At 38.7% G+C, this 19,669-nt stretch overlaps 2 protein-coding genes across 3 annotated transcripts; one reads left to right on the plus strand and one right to left on the minus strand.

Moving 5' to 3' along the window:
- On the minus strand, positions 1-5,886 carry LOC113697794 (pentatricopeptide repeat-containing protein At5g25630-like). 2 transcript variants are annotated; one of them, XM_072058268.1, is made up of 2 exons: positions 2,985-5,886; positions 1-1,687 (listed from the first exon to the last, which is right to left on the minus strand). In XM_072058268.1, exon 1 carries the CDS (start codon positions 5,549-5,551, stop codon positions 4,244-4,246), a length of 1,308 nt encoding a protein of 435 aa, XP_071914369.1. In that variant the 5' UTR covers positions 5,552-5,886; the 3' UTR covers positions 1-1,687; positions 2,985-4,243. The 2 variants fall into 2 exon arrangements, with proteins under 2 accessions (XP_071914369.1, XP_071914368.1); XM_072058267.1 differs by having other exon boundaries at positions 1-1,742.
- LOC113697795 (probable calcium-binding protein CML29) lies at positions 309-923 on the plus strand. Its single transcript, XM_027217385.2, has one exon. It carries the CDS (start codon positions 309-311, stop codon positions 780-782), a length of 474 nt encoding a protein of 157 aa, XP_027073186.1. The 3' UTR covers positions 783-923.
- Positions 5,887-19,669: the final 13,783 nt, after the last annotated feature.

The following is a 19,669-nucleotide window of genomic DNA, read 5'->3' on the forward strand; positions in this document are numbered from 1 at the left end:
TTTGCTTGGAATCTGGAGATATTCTAGAATACAAATTACAATCAGAAATTCCAACTTTTGGCTAACAAAACCTATCTAAAAAGAATAAGAATCTACCCTCTTGGCCATAACTCAATTCAGTAGATTATGAAGAATAACTTTGGAAATTGACCAGCACTAACATTTTCCCTCTACAAAATGTGGCAATGAACTTATAAATCAAGCTGTGCATACTTGTTTCATCGAGACCATCCTATTTCTTTTTTCTTGTCTCTATTTGTATACAAAAATCTGAAGCAATACATAGATAGATTCAAAAAAAATCACCAATGGCTCAAGAGGGGCCTCTATCTGCTGAACTTGATATGCTTAGTCATGTTCTGAGGCTGGTGGAGGCTTTTCGGGCTTTCGACGCTGACAGTGATGGCCAAATTTCTTCAGCAGAGCTTGGTGGGATCATGGGATCACTAGGATACAATCCAGCTGAGGCAGATATTCAGGCTATGATGCAAAAAGGTGACACTAACAAAGATGGACTGCTAAGCATTACAGAGTTTCTTGATTTGAACACCAAGGACCTTGGACTTGGTGGCCTCTCAACTATTCTCAGGAGGGTTTTTGCGGCCTTGGATTTTCAGGGGGAAGAGTTTGTGACCGGGGAAGAGCTGTTTGAAGTTGTGGAAAATATGGGACAAGATTTGTCTCTTGAAGATTGCCAGAGTATTATTGCTTCTGTTGATGGAGATGGAGATGGAGCTATAAGTTTTGAGGACTTCAAGCTTATTGTCACTGCCCTCCTCTAGAATTCTGTTCTGGTTTTCCATATCTAACGGACAAATACAATAGGCATAAAGCAGTAGTACTAGTTTGTAACCCCATGCTTAAGCATGGATATGTATTTGTTTCAAAATTAAGGAATAAGAACATAAAATAATTTTACTTCAGTTATTTTCTTTTTTGAAATATGTTTTTTACTTTAGGTTAACATTTGTAAGTACTAGAAAATGAAAACTTAGATCTAATATACATGACCATTTTCCTGATATCAATCGACCTAACTTTGAATCCTCTAGTACATCTTTATTCTTGTAAATATGCTTACAAACTTCTATTTGTTTTCCCTTCACTTTAGAATGTGTGGACAAATTTATGCTATCAGTATCAAATTCCAAAGCATATCTATAGTCCTTCAATCATTTCCAAACAAGAGGAATATTATACAATTTCGTACAGATTTGCTGTTCTCATATGAATTAATTTGACGTTTCGATACAAATTACTGATCAACAGTTCGAGATCAAAGGTATTGCTTAGCCAAATTGGCCATAGAACATGAAGTTCAGGAAGTAACAATTGGAGCCTGGAAATTCGTTTCCTAATGAAGACATCTAAAACTTGGCAAGCAAAATTCCTCAAGAGAAGAATATCAATGTCAATGAAATAATTGATTCCTTCTATCCCTTTTATCTTTAAAACCTTATACTCAACTAACGTACAAGCATTTAAATGACAGTTAATAAGGGGATCAGAGCCAAATAAGTGGAATACCGTATAAAGCTAACTTTGACATACCGTGGAACCTTATCCTGACTCCAGGGACTGTAACTCAATGTGAACAACCCTCAGGATCGCCATCCTCCCTCAGAAATATCATGTCCTTGTCTTCAGAAGATAGTTTGTATCATAGTGCATAAGACAATTGCATCCCCTGCTCCACAACAGATGAGACCTGCCTTTCAGTTGCAGTGGAAAAATTCTGAAATCTGCGTCCCATAAACCAGAAAACAGATGATAAAACAGAGCATCCATATTCCACAGACAGTCAAATTAACATGTCAAGCACTAACAAAAGAAAAAAGCGACTGAATCTCTCAATTCATAAGATTAGAAAAGCATTTTCATGCAGATTAATATGAATAGAACGCGAAAATTATCCAGCTTAGTAGCAGCCAAAGCAACTTATAAGCCATATCTTTAGTTCCTGCACATACTTTGCTCATAAGCCCATTTCATAGAGATACCTTCCTCGCAAATATGGTCTAATCACCCAACACTTATGTTTGAGGACAAGTGACAACAAAATGCAACATAAATTACATTGACAGAAAAGAACAGGTCTTGAAACTGGTACATGCAAAAAAAAGGGGGCTTCTTCCACATTTTAATCAGGAAAATGCAGCAAAGTGAGACAATAAATAACTTCAAAAACAGCTTTGCAAATTTTTTTTTTTTTTAAAAAAACCCCCGAAAAAAGTAAGAACTAGATGTAAAAGATCAGCAACAAGGTTTGACCGTTGCAGGAAAATTGTTAGCAGCTGAAACACAATGTAGCAACCCACGCCTTTTAGTACAGCCCATTACACCAATATTATTTCAAGTAATCGATTAATATTACTGTCAAAGAGGTTGCGAATGTTAGCTTCAGTAAAAGAACACTTGACAGGCTTTGTTCTATGTTCTCTGTAGTTGGACAACTCCAGTAGGGTTAGTTCTAGTGTTCAGAATTTACTAACAATGAAAAGCTACGGGAAAAAAATCATTGTGCAATAAAATGCAGATATGATATGGTACATACAGAAGAATAATAACCTTAAGTATATTCGTCACCCTTTTTTAACTCCTTCCATAACTCCTTCCAAGCTAAAGATTGACTGAACAACTGATTGCACATATATAAACAATTATAACATGTATTCATATGTAACCATGACTATCCATGGGACCTCAAAATTTAAATCCAAAGCAAGACAATTGTCTAAAACGTTTTTACACTTCTAAATTGGCTGCTAGGCTCCATCTAGGATTTGAAATGAAAGAAACAATTTTATCCTACTTACAAGAAAATTCTCCAACTTATATAAATGCTGAAACTTTTCGATAAATTCAAAATCACAAACTTTATTTCCAGATCTAGTTTCATTTCCTAATTCCAATAAACAAACATTACATGCAAGCTAAAGTACTAAAACCATGAAAAATAACGAAAAAGAGCCTTCACAATTTACTTCTTAAGTGATATGCCATATTGAGGTTCTCCACAAAAGGATAAACAACAAGTCTTTCAGAGGAAGTGGTAGAAATCCAATTAACAGCAGAGAATTTCTATGAACTGCTACACTTATCAATCAAACTTCCATATGGACTGTGGCTTCCTCCTCCAGGACCAAAGATCTTTGAGGGATTAAGATGACCAACGGAGTTCCTCCAATACCCAGTTCAAAAGTGAACTCAAATAGTTTTAGTTCCAGCAGATAAAATTTAGGTGCCAAAAACTGCAGGACCAAAAGTTGTAAAAAATGTGAAGGTCCTCTTTATCTCCCATCCATAAACTTCTTGCTATCAGGATCAATCTTCAGCATCAGCATTAGCACAGAAGGATTGTTCTGATTCTCAGCAGATAAATCAAGTAAAATGGAAAATGTAGATGCATCCAGCAAGAATCCTCTATGAACCATTTCTTCATGATAGACAATCCCATCATCATAATGTCCTCCCTTAAAGAGTCCTTGCAGAATGTCACCAAGAGACCTCCTCTAAACAAAGATGATAAGTGATAAAAGGATCAACTGTGAACCTTAGTACCATTCCTACCAGCTAATTAAACATCAGGGGCCAAAAAACTGCAGGACCAACATGTTACAACTAATGTGAAGGTCCTCTTTGTCCCCCATCCATGAACCTCTTGCTATTGGGATCAATCTTCAGCATCAACATTAGCACAGAAAGATTGTTCTGATTCTCAGCAGATAAATCAAGTAAAATGGAAAATGTAGATGCATCCAGCAAGAATCCTCTATGAACCATTTCTTCATGCTAGACGATCGCATCATCATAATGACCTCCCTTAAGGAGTCCTTGCAGAATGACATTGTATGTAACACTATTTGCCAAGCAACCCTTCTCTTCCATTTTTTCAACGAGCTCTTTACCTTCAATGAGCAGACCTTCTGAAAGCAGGCCAGCAATCATGGTGTTGTATGTTATGACATCAGGGTCCAATCTTTTAAGGGAGAGATTTTTGAAAAGATCTCGGGCACTATCGACCCTCCTGCATTTGCACAACCCATCAAGCATGATATTGTACATTTCAATGTGAAGATCTGTTCCATCGGCTTCAGTTGCATGGAATAACTCCAATGCTTCGTCGACATGTCCAGTCTTGCATAATCCATCCAGTACCACACAGTAAGTGTGAAAATCAGGCTTCATGCCAGAAGCTTGCATCTCCTTGAAAATTTCTCGTGCACTAAGATACCTTCCTGAACTAAATAACCCCTGCAACAGTGTTATAAAGAACAATATCAAGTGTTAAACCTTTATGTGGAATCTCTCGAAAGAGCTTCATGGCTGCTTCCAATTTCTTGGTCTTGTAATAGGCATTTATTAGAATACCATAGCTATGGAGATTGGGTGTAAAGCCGCTAGCAACCATGGTATCGAAAACTCTCCTTGTGTCATCTATTCGCCTCTGTAAACAGTACCCATCCATTAAGGAAGTGTATGTGACCAGGTTGGGATTTTGACCTTGCTGGATCATGATCCGGACTACCTCTTCAGCATCTTCTATATGCCCTTCCTTACATAGTGCATCCACCACTATGTTAAAAGAAATAACATCTGGAACAATTTTATAAACCTTCATCTCATAAAAGAGCTTGTCAACGTCCTCCCATCTGCTTAGGTTGCACAGACCATGAATCAAACAACTGTAAGTGACAACATTCGGGGGAATGTCCTGTAAGAGGGCAAGACCTTCATCAACCATTTTATCCTTGCACAAGCTATCAATGACGGTATTGTAAATAATTGCAGTAGGTTTACAAGGTCTTCCTCGTTTTTCCATAGCTCTGAGCAAGTCGATGGCTGTTTGAGTGTTTCCTGCCTTACAGAGCCCATCTATCACAATGCCCAACATAGTTTCGTTGGGTTTACAAAGTTTTTCTTTGATTATCTTTTTGAACAATTCTTGCGCCTCAGGAACCTTATGGTCTCGGAAGAGTCCCTTAAGTAAAGTGCTAAAGGTGACCACATTAGGGACAAAACCACGTTTGAAGAAGCCAGACAATGTAGAAAAAGCTAAATCCACTCGGCCCACAACGCAGCAACAATTAATCATTATATTAAGGGTGGCCTCATCAACAGGAATGCCCTGGACACACATATCTCTAAAAAGGGAAACAACTGAAGAATAATGCTTCTCCATCTTAACAATACGGTCCAGCAATTGAGTGAAATCAATGACGGAAGGCAGAGGCCTCATCCGAGCCATCCGCTCGAACAAGCTCAAAGCATCATCAAGACTGTTGACATTATTAATATCATTCCTTAATTCAGGTTGAAATTTCAGAGCTTTTTCAGAAGAACTCTTAAATTTAATACTAATAGCAGAATAAAAAGCCAAATGGGGTTTATGGTTTGGGAATGCAGAGAGGAATGATGCAAGAGTAGTACAACCTGCAGGAGCAGGAGTACCTAATGAAGCCGCTGCTTCCTGAGACCGAGCAATAGAAACAATCACCGCAGAAGAAGCTCTTCTCTTCATCGTCGTCGTCTTCATCATCATCATCCCCATCGTCTTCCGGTCTCAAATGAACTAATTACTGGGATTTTTTCAGGCAAATTCTGAAGTTCGTTGAAAATTATTTTCTGAGGTAAATCCAGGCAATTGCGCTTGCTTTCTCAATTACGACGTCGTCACAGTGTCGGATATTAAAGCTCAATCAAAAGCCTGGCAATGCCCAAACCGCTTTTTTTTTTTTTTATTAAAAAAAAAGAGGCTATATTTGTTGATGATGAACAATGATATTGTTGTTATTATTGCAACCCTTGATTAAGATAAACAATTAAACATAGTTATATTTAAACATAGAAAAGATATATTTTTCAAAACAATTAAATACTACCCCATTAAGTAAAAAATTTTGAGCCATGCAGCAAATTTTATTTAGGCAAGTTTAAGAATATAATTTAGTCAAGCTATTTGACTAGAACTTGCACGTAGTTTAGTCAAAGGTTCGATTCCGGTATGGGGTGTTAGTGACGTGACGATGACGTTGAAAGTGGATAGAGAAGATGGGGGGTGGTAGGTGGTGGTTTTTTTAATCTTTAAAATATACTCTCATAAAATTTTAAATTTTAAAACATCGCAACAAATAACTATAGTAAAAGTTTTTTTATATGCAATACTATAGTTTAGTATTTCAAAAATAACTAAAAAAAAAACCTAATCGATGTAGAGTCTCTAATATTAGACTAATAAACTATCTCTTACATTTTTAACTTATATTGATTTGTACTTTTTTTTTATTTTTATCCTTTTGTATATTTTGCATAATTACTTGCCTAGATTTTCTTTTTGTTTCAAAATTTGGATAAGTAGTTCTCCAAATGAAAAAATGTTGGTTAAAAATCAACATAACTCACAAGTGTAAGAGGTAACCTATTTTACTCTAAAATTAGAAGCGTAAAAGGTAGCTTATTTTAATCTAAAATGAGAGTCTTCTTAATGTGATGTCGAATTTTTGTCCATTGTGTTGTTTTAAGAGTTTGTGAAAAGGGAAAAAAAAACCTAAAAGAATGTAACGATTTGGAGGCAGAAAAAATAAAAGAAAATTAGGAGCAATACATAACTTGTTTTTACTATTTGGTAACATAGCGAATCAATCACTAAGTGCAATGGTCATTCTTAGCCTGTAGGTGAGGGTTCAAATTCCACCTGCAGCGAAAAAAATCCAATGATGGTGCCAAAGCACTCTTTTGATCTAATAAGGTCTGCATACCTGCTAGTTCCCAACACAAAACTTTTAGACTCCTTGTCCCCTCTAGTATAGGATAAAATAGGTTATATAATAATTGTCGTCTCCAAAAAATAAATCGTTTTCTTGCTTTTACCACTTTGTAATACAGCGGATCACTTTTACCAAATCATCCCTCCCCCCAACGGCAAATTATACTAGAAAAATGGTCCGATAAATCAGAAAGACAAGACATCTGATGAGATCTGTCCCTTGCACTGATCTATCAAATCAGACTGATATGCTCAGTCTGTCAGATCCTAGGAACTTGAATCCCACTATCCTTCCCTCTAAATTGTCCCATATAAATATCGGGATTTCTCACTCAAAAAGGGGACGAGAAATGTTCTGTAAGAATCACTCTCTAAAAACTCCATTACTTCCTATCCTTATCAAAACTAACTAGATCGTCAAAGAAAAATCGGAGGATTCAGCCCCACCTCTTATAACTTGGAGTAGGTGACTTCCCTGAAGCCTTACCTCCTCCAGGAGATCACTTCAACAGTTTGGTACAGCTCGTCCATCTGAAAATCACCTTTTCAATTGGCGTTGTTGTGGGAACTCGAAAATACCAAAGAATGAAACCTACGCGCTCTAGGAGCAGAAAGGTTACAATCCTCAGTTCTAGGAGTAGGAATGTTTTTTGAGGTCGTTACAATCCTCAGTCTCATGTCCGACATCTCAATGGTACGAGCAGCAGAGATTGAAGTTCCTCTTCTCCTGCTTCCCTGTCATCTTAGAGCTCGACAGAGGTGATTTTGCTCCATTACTACTAGGATGTGTGACCGATTGGTATTCAGGAGGGTGAGTTCGAAGTCAGGGATGGACTTCTTGCCCCTGTCAATCCTATCAAAAACACTCCAGCGATCACGGGAAGAGCTTGATGCTCCTCCGCTGGGCCCTTGATCGCCTCGGCCAGTTTCTTTTTTCCTCATAAAGTCATGACTCACTCGCGTAGCTTGAGCTTCCCTCTTCATGCAATTCAGGTCTTCGCTCTGGATACCATTATCTACCTTAAGCCATAGTTCCCGAAGTGTTCGGGGGTACTTCCGATATACCTCCGTATTGAATACTCCGGCGATCAACCCGTTAGTAAAAATGGCTATAGTTACTTGCTCATTCGGGTCAGGTATTTGCACGCTCTCATCATGAAATCTCTGCATGTAAAAGTGGAGAGATTTACCGGGAATCTGCTGTATGTTCAAAAGGTAGGCCAAGATCTTTGTTATTGGCCTGGAGGACACAAATCGGTGGATAAACTTATCCACTAGCTCTCCCAGGGAGGCTATGCTCTTAGGTTCTAAACTCCAGAACTATTTTCGAGCATTACCTTATAGGATGTCTGGAAAGGCTCGAAAAATGTTGAGTCAGGGACACAATATAACCGGAAAGCAGAAATGAAGGCATGGAGAAATCTTCAGGATCACCTCGTCCATCATAATGCGGCAATACTGGAAGATTAAAATTTAAGGGAACTTTTTCCTAATTAATGTTATCTGTGAAAGGTAGAGCCCTCATATAATCCACCTCTAACCCCATTGGGCGTCGGAGTCCCTCCTGGAGCGCTTTCCCAAGAGATCTTGAGTAAAGGCCTTTGAGATGGAAGCTATTTTGGAGGTGGACTTGGATGAAGCACGCTTGGAGGGACTACGAACAGGATGTCTATCATCCGAATCCTCCTCCGAGGGGATCTCAGGAGACTTGGCTGACCTCCTCTTGGAGGATTCAGCCTTTTGTTTATCCTGCCTCTTCAAGTACCTCCCCAATTCGTAAAAAATATTTGAATTTTGAGCCACAAACTCTGTCATTCGGGCTATGACTTCTCCATTTATTGGCTGAGCCCCTTGAGATCCCTGTCCTTCATAAATGTTTTCTTGTTGGGCTGCAGCGCTTGGCTCAATCCAATGGTGAGAACATTTCTGAAGGGTAGGGATCTCAAGGGGCTCAGCCAACAAACGGAGAAGTCATAGCCCGAATGACAGAGTTTGTGGCAGAAAATCCAAATATTTTTGAGGAATTGGGGAGATATTTCAAGAGGCAGGGTAAACAAAAGCTGAATCCTCCAAGAGGAGGTCAGCCAAGTCTCCTGAGATCCCCTCGGAGAAGGAGTCTGATGATAGATATCCTATTCGTAGTCCCTCCAAGCGTGCTTTATCTAGGTCCACCTCTAAAATAGCTTTCATCTCAAAGGTCTTTACCCAAGATCTCTTGGGAAAATGCTCAACGGAGACACCCCGGTGCCCAAGGGGGTTAGAGGTGGATTATACGAGGGCTACACCTTTCACGGATAACATTAATAAGGAAAGGGTTCCCTTAAATTTTAAACTTCCAGTATTGCCGTATTATGATGGACGAGGTGACGAGGTGATCCTGAAGATCACCTCCATGCCTTCATTTCTGCTTTCTGGTTATATTGTGTCCCTGATTCAACATTTTTCGAGCCTTTCCAGTCATCCTATAAGGTAATGCTCAAAAATGGTTTTGGAGTTTAGAACGTAGGAGCATAGCCTTCCTGGGAGAGCTAATAGATAAGTTTATCCACCAATTTGTATCCTCCAAGCTAATGACAAAGACCTCGGCCTACTTTTTGAACATACAACAGACTTCCAGTGAATCTCCCCGCTCTTACGTGCAGAGATTCTATGAGGAGAGTGTGGAAATACCTAACTCGAATAAACAAGTAACTATAGCCACTTTCACTAACGGGTTGGTCGGCGGAGTGTTCAACACGGAGGTACATCGGAAGTACCCCCAAATACTTCGGGAGCTATGGCTCAAGGTAGACAAGGGTATCCAGAACGAAGACCTGAATTGCATGAAGAGGGAAGCTCAAGTTACGCGAGCGGATCATGACTATATGAGGAAAAAAGAAACTGGCTGAGGCTATCAAGGGCCCAGTGGAGGAGCACTAAGTTCTTCCCGTGATCGTCGGAGCGTTTTTGATAAGATTGCCAGGGGCAAGCAGTCCATCTCTGACTCCGAACTCACCTCCCTGAATACCAATCAGTCACACATCCTGGCAGTAATGGAGCAGAATCACCTCGATCGAGCTCCTGCTAAGATAACAGGGAAGCGGGAGAAGAGAAACTCCAATCTCTACTGCTTGTACCGTCAAGATGTTGGACATGAGACTGAGGATTGTAATGACCTCAAAAAAGAGATAGAGAACTTAATCAAGCAAGGGTATTTAAAGTAGTTCATCCGCAGAGATGGAGGCTCCAACAGAAGTGACTCCCGCCGAGAGAACCGAGGTGATCAACAGCGAAAGGATAGGCGGGGGCCAAGGAGTAATTGCCGAGCCCCTGATGACCCTAGGAAAACGAGAAAGGCTCCCTGAGATGGGTCTCCCGATTATGGGTCAAACATAGTCGGGGTCATTAACATCATAGCAAGAGGTCCGATGAGAGAAGATAGCCAGAACTCCCGGAAGAAAACCTACAGACAAGCCAATTCGGATCAGGTCGAGATGAATTCTCGTCTAATCGAGGTGATCACGTATGGCCCGAGTGACCCCGTCCCGGATGCTTCCAACAGTCATGAAACTCTGGTGATTGAAGTGCTCACCAACAACTATATAGTTAAGAAGGTATTCGTCTACCCTGAAAGTTCGATAGATGTCATGTACTACCGAACCTTCGAGATGGTACTCTAGTATTTAGAACTTGGCATGCTAAAAATCTCAAGTTGTTTTATTCATGAAACACTGGCATTCTAGTCAGAACTACTTGTGTTATTTGTTCTCAATTTGCTCAATTATTTTTTAGCACCATTCTTTCATGATTGTTAAAAAATAAGGGGACATGAAAGGTAGAAAATAGTAGAATGAATAAGTGAGATAGAAGCAAAAATAAGTAATTGATATGGAGAATGCGGTTATTACAAGAAAAGTTACAAAGTACAAAATCCCAAGGCCAAGAGCTCTTCTAAGAGTTCCCTGCCTCGGCACCGCCTGAACCCTCCCCCTCCCCCTCCCCGGCACCGATTTCAGCTCCTGTAGTCTCGCCGAGCTGCTCGCCATCCAGTGTCAGCTCAAATTCTGCCAGCCAACGATTGAATTCTTCTCGTATCTCGGTCAGATTCCTCCCGACCTGAATGCCTTCAGCCATGCGATCGCATAGCTCCTTAGCGTCTTCATTGTAGTTAGCCTTATATTTGAAGGAGTCCAGCAGCTCTAAAGAGAGAAAGGGAGTTGCATCATTGATGACCGAGGTGTAGCCGAACATGAAGATCGGTATAATCAACTCGCCGAGATCTTGGGTAAAAGTCTCGGAGAAGCAGAAGGTTTCCACTGCCGAGCTACCTACCTTTTCTATGGTCTCCCTAGAAAACTGCTCCTCCTCGAGTCACCTCTTCTTCTCCTCTTCCAGAGCTGTCTTCAAGGAGTTCATTGTGGCCTAGGATTGCTCCATCTCGGCTACTGCAGTATCGCAGTCTTTGCGAAGCTGAACCTTCTCTTCCTCAGCCAATTTTAACTTTTTCTCCAAAAGAGAAACATTATCTTGGAGTTCGGAAGATGGCTGGTTCTCGAGCAAGTTGGTATAGCTTTGTGACAACTTGGAGAAGAAAGAAGCCCAAGCGACCGAGGCATTCTGCATCAGCTCGGTAAACCTCAGCTTCTTAGCATAGCTGTGGTCCCTTGGCAAGGTAGAGTGGACCAGAAGATGGTGGGCAACGCGGGGGTCCTTGCATCGGTCGTTGACATTGATGTCCCACTCTGGACACCAATGTAAGCTGGAATGCCTCATATCGTCCCCGATAGGTTGGGTTTACACATAGTGCAGGTTCTAGATTGACGACCCCGTGATTGACATGTCAGTGGGTTAGGCGTTCTTGCCTCGGTCGAGAGGAGGAGCAGCCTAGGGGTGAGCATCGAATTCGAATTCGGTAATTCGGTAGGTTGAAATCGGTAATTTTCGGTAAATGGTGTTGGGATATTTCGACCTAATTCGTATTCGAATTACCAAATTTCGAATTCGAATTCAATTCGGATTGAATTCGGTAAACACAAATTGACCGAATTGTCCGAATTCAAATTCGGTAAACACGAATTGTCCGAATTCAAATTGTCCGAATTGTCCGAATCTGAAATTGGACCAATATGAATATCGAACATAATGAACTATTTCCTATGTAACTTAATTCGGGAATTTCGAAATTGAAAACGGAATATTATTACCGTTTTACCGAAATTAATTCGAATTCGGTATATCCGAATTCAAAAACTATAAAACCGTTTTCGAACCTAATTCGATTTTAACTAATATTATATCCCCGATTTACCGACCGAATTACCGAATTACCAAATTCGATTTACCAAATTGAAATCGATTTCGGTCGGTAAATCGGTATTTACCGTAATTGCTCACCCCTAGAGCAGCTATAGTAACACCCTGGGTGGCCACCCCTTCCGGAATGACGGAGCCCCGAGAAGTGTCCTTGGGATGGTGATTAGCGGGTTGCTAGTCGAGGCACCATGCGTGCTCTTCTTTTTCTGGACTCCTGAAGTCTCACCAGGAGCCTTTCGCTTTGGCTGTCTCTTGGCCACTGCCGCCGTGCCCGAGGTGATCAAATCTAACACCTTTACCACTATATAAGAAGAAGGGATTACTATTTAGAATCAATAAAAAGTAAAATGAATCTATGAATTGAAAAGTACAGTGTTTCTCAAGCCTAGAAGAAAAATAAGGAGGGTTGTTGGGGTTGATCAGAGCTCGGCTAATCCCACCGTCTACGAGAACTGCCTCGGGGAAGACCCAACTGTTAATTCTAAAACCCGACCTGTAGAGTTTGCGAGAGTTTTCTTTTTCTACTTGACCCGGGGAAGGATCTTTGGCTGCGGTGGGTGGCCTTCACCAGAACCCCTTAGAAAAGTCCTCGGTGAGGACAAAAATAAAGTTTCGCTTCTACTTCTTTATTGAAAAAGAAGCGTTCACCACTAGTTTTAGGACGCTAGTGTTTCTGTTGAAAAAAAAAACCAGTTTTTCTCACTCCCATTGTTCTTGATGGTGTAACAGCGGCGAAAGAGGTTGACTGTGAGGGTCAACCCTTGTTCTTGGTAAAGCAGCTCGAACCCGACGAGGATCCGAACTACATTAGGAACCAACTGGGTAATTCTCATACCCCAATATCTGAGGTTGTTTCGGAAGAATCTCATAGTGGGCATCCTCAACTCGATTTCTAGTTGGCCCGTGTAGATGGGCACCCTGCCATTCGAGGCTGTTTGGGTCGCTTTGGACGGACAGATGTTATAATACTAGCAGAAAAAATACTTGCGGATCACTTCGTTTGTCGTAGTCATACCGATCACACTGCTAAATGAGGGGAGTTGGCCAAAGTCTATAGCCGAGAGGTCAGGAGGGATGGCTGGCTCCGGTACTCCCTCATCCCTGGGCACTTCGGATGCGAGGGCATCGTTGTACAACATCTCAGATCCTTATTGGCTCTGATTTTGTGAGGTCTTGTTCCTGCCGGACACCTCGGCTGCTTCCTCCCCCGGGTTGGACGAAGTACTTTCCTCCTCCTCGATCGGGTCGGGTCTCTCCGCCGCGTTGTAGTCCGACATGACTGTATCTTTGTGTGTGTGGGGTACCCGAGCCATATTTAGAAAAAAAGGAAAGAAGTGGTGAACTTGCTATTTGCTGAAAAAAGGGCTGGGGTTAGCTGCTGCTGAGACACCTCGGATAATTGCTCTGATAGATGCTATAAATTTTCTTGGTAAAGGGTAAATGGCGAGAGGGACCCCCTATTTATACAAGTATAATGGGAAATGAAATGACAGCGCGTTTGGAGTTCCCCAGAGACGTAGTCTCTCTCCTCATTTATGACTAGCCGTCGCTCTGACCACCTGTCATGCACCTTTCTATGCTCTGTCATTAAGTATGACGACCATCCCGTCACCCCTCATCTTATCCTACCCGCTCGTACTTGACGTGTCATCATCCTGACACACTAATTATATGCTGTATTCACACAGAAGCCCCAGAAAGCAACAAGTAACCCATTTCTTTCCGAGGCTTGGGAGGTTTATTGAGAATGGCCATTTCGGCTCGACTCAATGATAGGGTTCTGGTAATGGTAATGGTCACCTCGGTTCAGTGTGATAGAGTCGAGGCCATCACACTTATTGTGATGGCTGTTTGTCCTGATCACCTCGGCTACGCATCACCTATGGATAGTTGAGGTGACTACCATGACTATTATCTTGAAGTAGCACTAGGACTGACATGACAATTGAAGTCGGGTCATAAATTGACACTCGTAGAAAGACAAGACATCTGATGAGACCTGTCCCTTGCACTGATCTGTCAAATCAGATTGATACGCTCAGTCTGTTGGATCCTAGGAACTTGGATCCCACTATTCTTCCCTCCAAATTGTCCCATGTAAATACCGGGATTTCTCACTCAAAAAGGGGACGAGAACTATTCTGTAAGAATCACTCTCTAAAAACTCAATTACCTCCCATCCTTATCGAAACTCACTAGATCGTCGGAGGAAAATCGGGATTCAACCCCACCTCTTATAACTTGAGCATGTGACTTCCGTGATGCCATACCTCCTTCAGGAAATCACTCCAACAGTTTGGTACAGCTCGTCCAACCGAAAATCATCTCTTCAGTGAGTATTAGACGTCTGATGTTTCGAAGAGCGTCTGATACAAGCGTCCAATTGTCTCAACAATTTTTGCTCCATTTATTGAAATATTTTCTTCATTCTTTTGGACTTGACACCTGTTCTGAACACTTCCTTATATGAAATCATTAGTTCAAATCATCATTTTGTTTTGTTATCATCAAAACTTAGAATTGATCAATTTAAGTCTTCATGATGTTAGAACTTGGGCTAAGAAAATTGGGACCAAAACCGTATTTTAACTTTATTTTCTTTTAATATGTAGTTTTGGACATTTTTATGTATTTTAGGCATTCTCTAATCTTCTAAAACTTTGTTTGTGATAAGTTCCTAATAATATTTGTAATTTGCCCTCTAATTTTTGCAAAATTAGAGTAAGACCCCAAAAATTGTGAAAAAAATGCATAAACTCCTTTTTGGAGTCTTGGTCTTTTTTTATGATGCTTATGCATGTCTTGGTGAATTAATTCCGACTTTTCAAGTATAATTAGGGTTTGAGTAAAGTTGTTAAGTTTAGGATTTTAATTTGACAATTTTAGAAACTAGTGCGAATAATCCTTTGTTTGTAAATTTCTAAATCACTTTGGTAGTCTAATTATAGGGTTGTCAACAGTTCGAGTTTGGACCTGGACTTGGCTAGAACCCGCTAATTTTTTTCAGGTACAAGTTGGGAAATAATCCTGTTACTCTAACCCGAATCCATACGCGGTTCTCTAACAAAAAAAGATCATATACGGAATATAGAATTTCGACCCATATTCAACTCGAACTCGTTTAATATATTAATAATTATAAAATATAAATACTTCTAAATACAATAATAATTCTTTTACAATAAATACTTTTGTGTAAGCCAATTCATACACAAATTTTGTCGGATCTTATTTTTTTTGGGTAGACCCAAACTTGACTCGAGACCCATCGGACCCAGTTCCGGAACCGTAAGCACAAGACCCGTCAAGTTCGGAATTGGTACATTATAACGAGTCTGGGTTTGAAATTTTCAATTTTGGCCCGTACTCGACATGTTGACAAGCCTATCTAATTAGTCTAAATTTGAGTAAATTATGAATAAAAGGTTAGTAAATAATTTATTTTTGCAGAATTTATATTTTGGCCCCCTAAATTTTAATAAATTTACATTTTGGCCCCAAAAACTTTATTTACTTTAGTCCCTAAGCATCTTTGTTGCCCTTATCATTAAAAATGTTCTTGGCTCTTTAGTCCTTCATTCATGTTTAGAATGTTAGTTTATTATTTATCGTGTCACATTAGTGAGTTTCTTTTTAATGAATTAATTTTTTTTATCTCTAACAATTAATTATCAATTAAATTGGTGTTTTGATACTGTTGTTAATTTTGAGTAATAGATAATTCTTCCTCCTCTCATTTGGTCAGTATTTCAAAAGGAATGTATCCCTATTATCATTTAAATTTTAATTACATGCTCTTATATGCTCCTACGTGTTTTATGTAATTTTTATTTTTCTATTTATTTACTTTTCCCTTGTTCATTTCTATGTTTATTCATGTATTTCAAGTCTTATAATTATTTAGAATGTATTCGAATACCTGAGATGTAATAGATGGGTTCTATTTTTTTTTTGCAAAATTTGTAATTAAATAGGTAAATATAATAGATAGGTTATATTTTGCAAACGTTTTAACTACATTGACAAATGTAATGGAGATGTTAGATAGATTTATTTTCTTATATTTTCCCTTTTAAATTTTAATTAGGTTGCTCAACGTAATAGTTAGGTTTTATGTGTTTACATAGCTTAAGTGTTTATATGCTTATATGCTTTATCCACTTTCATTAGGATTTTTGTACCTAGATATTATACTTATGTTTTATTTGTTCTATGTACTCTTATGTATTTACTTATTCATACTTTTTTTGTTTTATTATAAACTATAAGCGTGTGACATTACGATACTAATCTAATGCTAATTATGACTTCTCTTTCCATTTCCTTACTAGTTCAACACTAGTAAAAATAAATTAATCCAATGACCCTTCAATCATCCACTCGTTAAATTCATTCTTTGTGTGTCATTCACTAAATTCTCATGCATTTTTCTTATTTTTAGGTTATTTTTCTCATTTGTATGATATTTCCTATTATATTATTATCGTGAACCATATCATTTAAATTTACATTTCACTTAAAAAATAAATTAATTCAATTGTTTGTTTAGATTAGAAATGTCACCTTTTAAATATGAGAAATAAACGAATATAACTTTCTTAACCTTAAAATGCTATTACTCCTCTACAAAAAGAAAAATTATCTCACGAGTTTTAATCCCCCATATTCATTATGTTACATTTCCTTTTTCTTTGGTCACTTTTATTTATATATACATGTTTTAATTTTCTTTTATTTTCTTCAAGTTTTATATTTGCCTACTCGTGACCCCTTCAATGGATCATCATTGAATATTGCAACTAATAAGTTGATACCAATTAGACCTTGAAAGGACATTTCATCCCTCCCAGTACCCCATTTTATTTTTGAAAAATGGGGCGCAACAAAGAGCATGCGAAAATTATCCAGCGTAGTAGCACCTAGAAGCAGCTTATAAAGCACATCTTTAGTTCCTGCACACACTCTTTTCATAAGTCCATGTAATAGACATACCTTCCTCGCAAATATGATCCGATCACCCAATATGTTTGAGGACAAGTGACAAAATGCAACATAAATCACATTGATAGTGAAAAAAAAAAGGTCTTGAAACTAGTACCCGCGGAAAAAAGGCTTCTTCCAAATTTTAATCAGAAAAATGCATCAAAGTGAAAAAATAAATAACTTCAAAAACAGCTTTGCAAAATAAAAAAAAATTAAAAAAAAAACCCCCGCAAAGACAGTATGAACTAGATATAAAGATCAGCAATAAGGTTTGATCATTGCACGAAAATTGTTAGCAGCTGAAACAGAAAAGTAGTAACCCATGCATCTCGAGGAGGCTGCGAATGTTAGCTTCAGTGAAACAACACTTGACAGGCTATGTTCTATGTTCCCTGTAGTTGTGCAACTCCAGTATGGTTGGTTAGAGTGTTCAGAAATTACTTACAATCAAAAGCTAAGGTTAAAAAAGATCACAGTGCAATAAAATGCAGATATGATATGGTACATACAGAAGAATAATAACCTTAAGTATTAATTGGTCACCCATTTTCGCTCCCTCCAAGCTGAAGATTGACCGAACACCTGATTGCACAAATATCGACAATTATAACTTGTAGTCATATGATGTTAAATATGGCAACTGCCTCCAAAAATAGTTAAACAGATCTAGTTGCCAGAATGCCAAACATTCGCAGTATACAGGATTCAGGATGTTAAATTGTTATTCAATCCTCCAAAGAAGAAAAGAAGCAATAGCTTCTGCAAACAAGGGGAAAGACAAACTCTGAGGATTCAAGGACAACCAGACAACCGCCTTTATTCTAAAACTCAATCCATCCAAGACGTTCCCAAAAGAAACCAGTGAATTTCAAGACACATTTATGACCCTCACCTCTTTTAAACATAAGGAAATAAAGATAATAAAATAAACCACTGAAATGCATCAAGATTTCAATTCTAGAACTCTTCTCATTATAAAAGGGGGCCAAAAAATAAATAAATAAAACACCCCAAGCTTGCGGGATGAATATCAGTCATCACAATCACACAAACTATATGCCTTTCCATGGTCAAAGACAAACTATAACTGACAGCAGTACTGAAGGAAGGAAGAATCAAGCAGAATTGTGAAAGCTAAACAACAGGCATGCAAATGTCCTGGACAAATAATCATTCAGCAACTAAGTTTCAACTAGCGGACGCATATTTACAAGCAGAATGCATGAAATTCTTCAAAAAAGCATTGCATACCCATTCCAGCTCAGATTTAGATGAACATGATCCAACAACCAACCAAATTCAAATCCAATTCACAAATGCCTTGGACCGGTATCTCAGGCCAAATGTCTTTCAACTTAAAACTGGCTTTGGATTGGATGTTAGACCAAAGTTCATCCAGATTGGGGTTTCCTTAAGATGCAACTTGGTGGGTGCCATGAAGGCTCTATCTTGTGTAGACAAAATTGCAGCAGCCCCACTAGATATAAGCAACTACTACAGTAAGACAACCAACTCAAACACTACAAGAAACTTTCCAATTTAATTAGAACTGGAACTAGAGGCAACCAACTCAATAACCAAGACCTACTAATCGACTGATGAAGAAACGAATTCTGCCAAAGACAGATTAGTTTGCAAATTGCAATCACTCAAGATTATTGATAACACTTTGACAACATCGTAAACTTTGACAAAAAAGCTAAATAAAGAGATCAATTAAGCTAGTTCAAATATTCCAACACCACTAATCAAGGTATTTACCCATTTCATTAATGCACCGATAAGACCACAGCAGGAACATACAATTATTCAGGGGCAATGTGTCCCATAGTTCCCTGGACTTAAGTTGCAATCTGATAATTTTGTATCCACCGAAGAAAGCTTCCAAGTTATCATCCAGATGGATGTTTCCAGGCTTTAAATCAGGGTGAACAATTTTACCATAGCAATGCTCATGCAGGTACTCCAGGCCATGTGCTGTATCAAAAGAAATTCTTTTCTAGTACATCAGTCCAGGCCTTTTTCTCCAGGTTTGAGGTCTATTACAGGCACAAATAGATACTTTACAATTACTGAAAGGTCATTCATATCACTGCAGATCATGCCCAATCATAACTAGCAAAAACAATGAATACCTCCCAATTCCACCTCAGTGACCAATAATACCTTGTCAAACAATTTTATGACAAACAAAAAATGGTTACTGGTATTCAAGATACACATTCACTATTTCCATTCTATGCTGAGTATCTTCCCAGTAAATAATTCAAATTTACCACATACTGTAGGAATGAAAATTGTGACAAAATTCTTCACAAACTGAACCAGCCACGCAGAATAGATGCTACTACAAAAATCCAATTTATAGAAAAGTTTTATCACAAACTTGTTTCCTGCATTCAGAAACAAGATTAGTTTTTCCGTCTAAAATTGGGAATCCTCCTCTAAAGCTATTAGAAAAGATAATTAAGTTGTCCATAGGACAGTTAATGAACATGATTTTGAACCGTTGTAAAACAGATCTCTTGCATAAAACTTCAATGCAAGACTTGTCATTCAATGCTTGTCACCGAGAAATAAAATAAATTAAATTAAAATTAAGACTTGCTCTTAATTTTCTCACAATTC

The sequence above is a fragment of the Coffea arabica genome, chromosome 7c (genome assembly GCF_036785885.1).
Source record: "Coffea arabica cultivar ET-39 chromosome 7c, Coffea Arabica ET-39 HiFi, whole genome shotgun sequence".
Classification (NCBI taxonomy): domain Eukaryota; kingdom Viridiplantae; phylum Streptophyta; class Magnoliopsida; order Gentianales; family Rubiaceae; genus Coffea; species Coffea arabica.